At 45.8% G+C, this 5,411-nt stretch overlaps 1 protein-coding gene across 1 annotated transcript; it reads right to left on the bottom strand.

Annotated features, from left to right (window-relative positions):
* Positions 1-990: 990 nt before the first annotated feature.
* Positions 991-4,495, bottom strand: LOC147961731 (uncharacterized). Its single transcript, XM_087533918.1, has 8 exons — positions 3,839-4,495; positions 3,516-3,541; positions 3,066-3,333; positions 2,920-2,984; positions 2,396-2,846; positions 1,729-1,993; positions 1,451-1,634; positions 991-1,345 (listed from the first exon to the last, which is right to left on the bottom strand). The coding sequence occupies exons 1-8, from the start codon at positions 4,493-4,495 to the stop codon at positions 991-993; spliced, it is 2,271 nt and encodes a 756-aa protein (XP_087390044.1).
* Positions 4,496-5,411: the final 916 nt, after the last annotated feature.

Genomic DNA, 5,411 nt, shown 5'->3' with positions numbered 1-5,411 from the left:
TTTGGTCTGACTTATGATCATATCTGAATCTAGCCATGATCACTTGGGGGCTTCCTGTTCAAACATAGGTCATATTCGAACCAAAGAGAACATAGCTGTCGATACCCTCTTGATCGGCATACTGCCAAACCCACTTGGGGGCTTCCTGATCATATCTGAATCATAGCTTAAACCCTTTGGGTCTGACATGGATCGTATTCGAATCAGCGTCATTAAACAACTCTTATGGTCACTTGGGGGCTTCCTGTTCAAACATAGGTCGTATTCGAACCAAAGAGAACATAGATGTCGATACCCACTTGATCGGCATCGCCAAAGCCACTGGGGGCTATATGATCGTATCCGAATCTTAGCTTAACCACTTTGGAACGGTTCACTGATTGTATTCGAATCAGAAGCCTTTAAATTTTGTTTATTATTCATCATACTTTGTAAATATAAGTATTTGACTATCTTGAGGTCTTCTTGAAAGTACTATGGGGTGGTTCTTGTTCCACCAGTTTAATATTGGTCACCTCAGGTTGTTAAGTGCTAGGCGAACATCATATGTGCCAACTTTTAGGAGTTAAACTTACCCTCATGGTTTGGGTCACATAAGCCGGCGAGATTACCAAAAGGGTCGCAGGTATGCTGTTCTGATTATGTTTAACAGATGTAGTCATAAACCGGCCTTTATATGATATTTTGGTTCACACTTCGGGTTATCAGTACCTTATGTGACCCCCGATGCGATAAGTCACCAAGGGAATTCTGTTTGTTTATGTGCAGGACAATGCAAGCAACTTTTTGTTTAAACATAAAAGAAATAGAAGATCAATATAAACCGGAAGCATATGATGGTGGCGGCTTAAGAAAGTGTTGAGTGACATAAACATGCGTGAATGCATGGCAAAAATCAAGTGTTTTTCTACCCTATTACAAGACTCCCCGAGTCTGAATAATGAAGCATTGTTTTTTCCACAAAGACATAAAAATATGACGCCTGGCGGTTCACTCCTGGGGTTGACCTGAAGATTCTGGGTTATCCTTCTCCGCCTCTCCGTCGGCTGTCCTGTCCTGGAAGGTGGACGATGCCCAGTCAATGCCACTCAAAGCTTCAAACTCAGCTTCGTCATCTATTAAACCAGCTGGGTTGACTTCAGGGGCAAAGGTATGCTTACGGATTGGAGGGATCAGGCTGACATCATCATAGAGAGGTGTTGGGAGTCTTCGATTCTCACTGTCATAACTCTGCTGATACTTTGTAAGGTCAGTATCGTTCCCAATGAGAGTGGCCACAGGGCGTATATCTTTCACACAGGCGGTGAAATCCGTCTCATTAAACAAGGTGTCATCTTCCTTCAAACTTGGATACCAAAGAGCAATGTCAGCCGGGTCTAGCTCTGGAAGCCATGCCTTGGCCCGGCTCAATGCGGATATAGCTCCGGCTCTTGCAGATGCTCATCTTAACTCTTGGACTCGCTGAGGTAGCACAGCGAGCCGCTTTAGCACGTCTTGCAGGATATGGGGAACATCATTTGATAAAGCCACAACGGCCAAAACACGTTGTGACCCGGTGTAGAGCTGTTCCACTAGAGTATAAACTGCTTTCAGCTTGGTCAACATGTTCTGCTTGAGGTTTGTGCTCCTGGGGCCTGCATTATTAAACATAAGGTGAGCCGGAGGTAACAATTGAAATAGTCATTGAAATAAGGTTTGCAGCATTTAAGGTTTGTATAAGTAACTTACCAAAGATTGCTGAGACCATTTGACATATCTGGCGCTTTAAGCCGGACAACTCGGCTGTTGCTTCTGCAAGCGATGACTCTGCCGTCTCGGCCCGGGTCACCAGTGAAGCCTTTTCATCAGCCCAGGTTTTCTTATCCGCTTCAAAGCTTTTCTTCAACTTCTCTTGTTCAGAGATGTTGAATTCAAACTTGGAGTTGGCCTTTTGGATTTCAAGTTCTTGAGCTGCCAGGCGATTCTTCAGGTCAGCAATCTTTGACTCAATTGACTTATGGTGGCATGTATTGATGCCGGGTTATAGTCAGAATCATTATAAGATAACATTAAGTCCCACGCACTTTTGCAAGCAAAGGTACTTGACACTTGGGGGCTAATGTATGCTGAAGAGTTCTAATTTACTGGGGTGGTTCATGGAAATTAAGTCCCAAGAACTTTGCAAGCAAAGATACTTGGCACTTGGGGGCTAATGCATATTGCAAGTTCAAAGTACTATGCCACACCAGTTTAAGTATCTCGTTTTTAAGCCGGGCTTTGAAGATTACAAGATAAGCCGGGTGTCTGACAAGCAATACTAAGCAGTTTTCTAAGTCTACAGCATATTTACTTATAAGCAATAGACTTGGGGGCTGGTACAGTAAGTATGGTTAAGGAAAAGTAGCATAAGTCATACCTCAGATTTTTGTTGTATCTGTTTCACCATGTCGATTTCCAGGTCACGGATGCTATGTACTTGATTGATATAGCCAGAGACGATCTCTCCAATACTCAAATGAGTGTAGTCAGCGACGTCCAGCTTGGCCTTTCGGTGTTCCAAATATTCCTCTTTGACAGAGCACTTAGCCAGCACAGTGAGCCTTCCCGGCTCAATAAATTGAGTTTTGGTAATCTCAACTTTCGGGTCATCTGCTTTAGCCAGGCTAGCAGCCTCCGGGTTATCAGAGTTGTTGAGAACTTGCTCAACAAGCGGGTCAGAGGTAGTTACTGGAATGTCTTGAGATGGTTCAGGCGCCGGCTCGGGAGCAGAAACATCAGGAGCAGCCATTCCGAGCTCCAGTTCAGTCACGACCGGCTCTTGGGACGGCTTACTCTTTTTTGCCCTCTTACTGGGCTTCACTTGCACGCTGTGGACAAGGCAGAAGGGTGAGTACAAAAGCATGAGTAAGGTAAAGCATAAGGTAAACAAGTTTACATTACCCGGGGGCAGTTTTGAAAGCCGGCATGTTGGATTGCATAGACTCGCCGGAGGAAGGAGAGGTATCCTCATAATTGGAGTCAGATGAATTGAGAGGCTGATGAATTAAAACCGCCAATGGTAAAACAGAATGTAAATCGGAGATAACCTTAGTCCGACGCTTCCTGGTTACGTCAGGTAAGCCGGAGGAGAGCTCTGCATCCTTGCTGGTCCGGGTCTGCCTCCGGCTTTCATAAAGCTGTTGCTTCAAAAGAAATTGAGGATCTTGGTAAGCCAAAGGATGTGAAAATCTTACTTTCCGGGTCACTCTTCGAAATTTCTGCCGCGGCAAAGGCTCGGAGTCGGAGGAGATTATAGTTACCTCTTCCTTGATGGCTTGGCTATTTCCCGTGTCTTCCTGAAAGGAATTAATGTCACTAAGGTGATGATAAAAGAGTCAAGGGAGTTAAAAGTTACCTCTTCTTCATCGTCATCAGTATCGTCAAGTTTTAACATATCTGAAGCGCTTGGCTCCCTCTTCCTTGAAGTTCCTGTTTTGGCGGCTTTTCTTTCGGCTCTCTTGGCCGCTCTGGCTTGTTTGGCAGCCTCATGATCATACTTGACCTTCCAGAAGTTGTCATTTGCCTGTGAAAAATGATAAAGGGTTATGAGTAAAAGCAAGGTATAACACAGTAAAGAGTAATTATTGAGGTTGATGACTCACTGCAGGGGTCGGGTTCTTCTTGCAGAAAGGAAGTAAGCCAAAGGCATTACTAGTCATCGTGCCCTCTTTCAACAAAGACTGCATCGTAGCCTCCACCGCATCATCTGGTAAGTCGCCAGGACTATGACGCAGTGGGTCATCCTTCTCGCCTGAGTAAGTACACATTAAGCCGGGCGGCGGCTTATTGGAATCACCCGCCAGGAGATCTAGACTCGTACCAAGTCAATGTCATCTAAGATGTTGCCTAAGAGGGCTTTGATCTTCTTGATGGTGGGGGCAAGTGATAGACGTTCAACAATGGTTAATTTATCCGGCAGCGGGTGATTGGATTCAAGGCGCAGAGCGCGGAAGCCGGGCAGCGGGTTCTCATCAGCCGGAGAAGTGCCCTGGCAATAAAACCACGTCTGGTTCCAATCCTTTGGGTGGCTTGGTGGTTCGGCATAAGGAAAGAGGCAGTCTCTCCGCCGCTGAATTGAGATGCCGCCAAGTTCCAGACTGGGCCCGTTGGCACGTTCGTTCTGCCGGTTTAAATAGAAAAACTCTCTGAACAAAAGTAGGTTGGGCTCTTCTCCAAGGTACACTTTGCAGAAGACTTGGAAGTTGCAAATGTTGGACACAGAGTTGGGCCCAATGTCTTGAGGTCTGAGATCAAAGAAATGCAAAACATCCCTAAAGAATTTTGAACCGGGTGGAGCGAAGCCCCGGTTCATGTGATCAGTAAACACGATCACCTCCCCCTCCTTGGGTTGAGGCTTCTCCTCTGACGGGTTAGGAGCACGATAAGACATGACCTCCTTCTTGGGCAGATGGCCGGACTTCACACACTCAGACAAAGTGCTTTCCGTAACGATGGACTTGACCCAGTTACAGGTCATCGGAGGTTTGGGAGCCTTGGGTGCCATTGTGCAAATTGAAGCCTATGACAAAGTAAAAAAATCCGGTTCAACTCATAACCCGGAGGAGAGCATTATTAATTTATTCAAGATGGCGGCTTAAGAAGGGGCCTAATGACATATGGGTAACTATGCAGTGATATTTAAGCCGCTATAGGTATCAAAGGCGGTTAAATTTTCTTAAGTCGCCGGAAGCAAGCAAGGTTGACAAATTAGTGTCATTTTCTTAAACCGGCCACATAGATTACCATGGTTAAACAAATTTAACAGAGGCAGTTTTTTGGCTAAGTGTGGAACAAACAGGTTTCACAAGTTGCAATTATTATTTTGGATCAAACGGTCGTTCTGAAAAGAAAAATTTCTAGACCTAAAACCATTGCAGAGAAGTTCATACACTCGAAGGAAGCCTCTGAACAAAAGAAAAGAGATCTATTTGTATTCAAGATGAGCGTGAAACAGTTACCGCAGCAGTTCTATGCTATCCGACGATCTGAACAAGGCATCGGAGGTGAAGTACATCAAGGGTTCGCCACAGGCGGCAACGAACACCGACTAACTCGAGAAGTTGTAATGAAGATCTAAGGCAGGGGAGGAAAGGAACTTACGGATGTGGACTGGCTGCGGAGGTTCGCTGTTGATTTCTGGTCGGATTCAGGTTGATGCAGCGGCCTGAGTTGGTGAAGACAAGGGGCTCGATGGCGGCGGCGGCGGCGGAGCTCGAGTGACGGAGAGACAGCGAGAGGAATAGGATGACCAAAAGGGGGGAGAATGGAAGACCTAGGTCGTATCTATTTATAAGGGAAGGCCGACTGAGATGGCGCGAGAAACGAGGGGACCGAACATCATTATCCAGCGACCCCGACACCTTGATTTTCGGAATGGTCAGTAAAGGCAAAGA

Source organism: Triticum urartu, chromosome 7A (assembly GCF_056163025.1).
Source record: "Triticum urartu cultivar PI428250 chromosome 7A, HENAU_Tu73, whole genome shotgun sequence".
NCBI classification, from domain to species: domain Eukaryota; kingdom Viridiplantae; phylum Streptophyta; class Magnoliopsida; order Poales; family Poaceae; genus Triticum; species Triticum urartu.
This window is presented reverse-complemented; position numbering and strand designations above follow the sequence as displayed.

Coding starts and splice junctions, on each gene's coding strand:
- LOC147961731 (XM_087533918.1), bottom strand. CDS start 4,495: ATGACCTGTAACTGGGTCAAGTCCATCGTTACGGAAAGCACTTTGTCT. Junction 3,542..3,838: donor TCTTAGATGACATTGACTTG/GTACGAGTCTAG, acceptor CATTTTTCACAG/GCAAATGACAACTTCTGGAA. Junction 1,635..1,728: donor AATGGTCTCAGCAATCTTTG/GTAAGTTACTTA, acceptor TTAATAATGCAG/GCCCCAGGAGCACAAACCTC.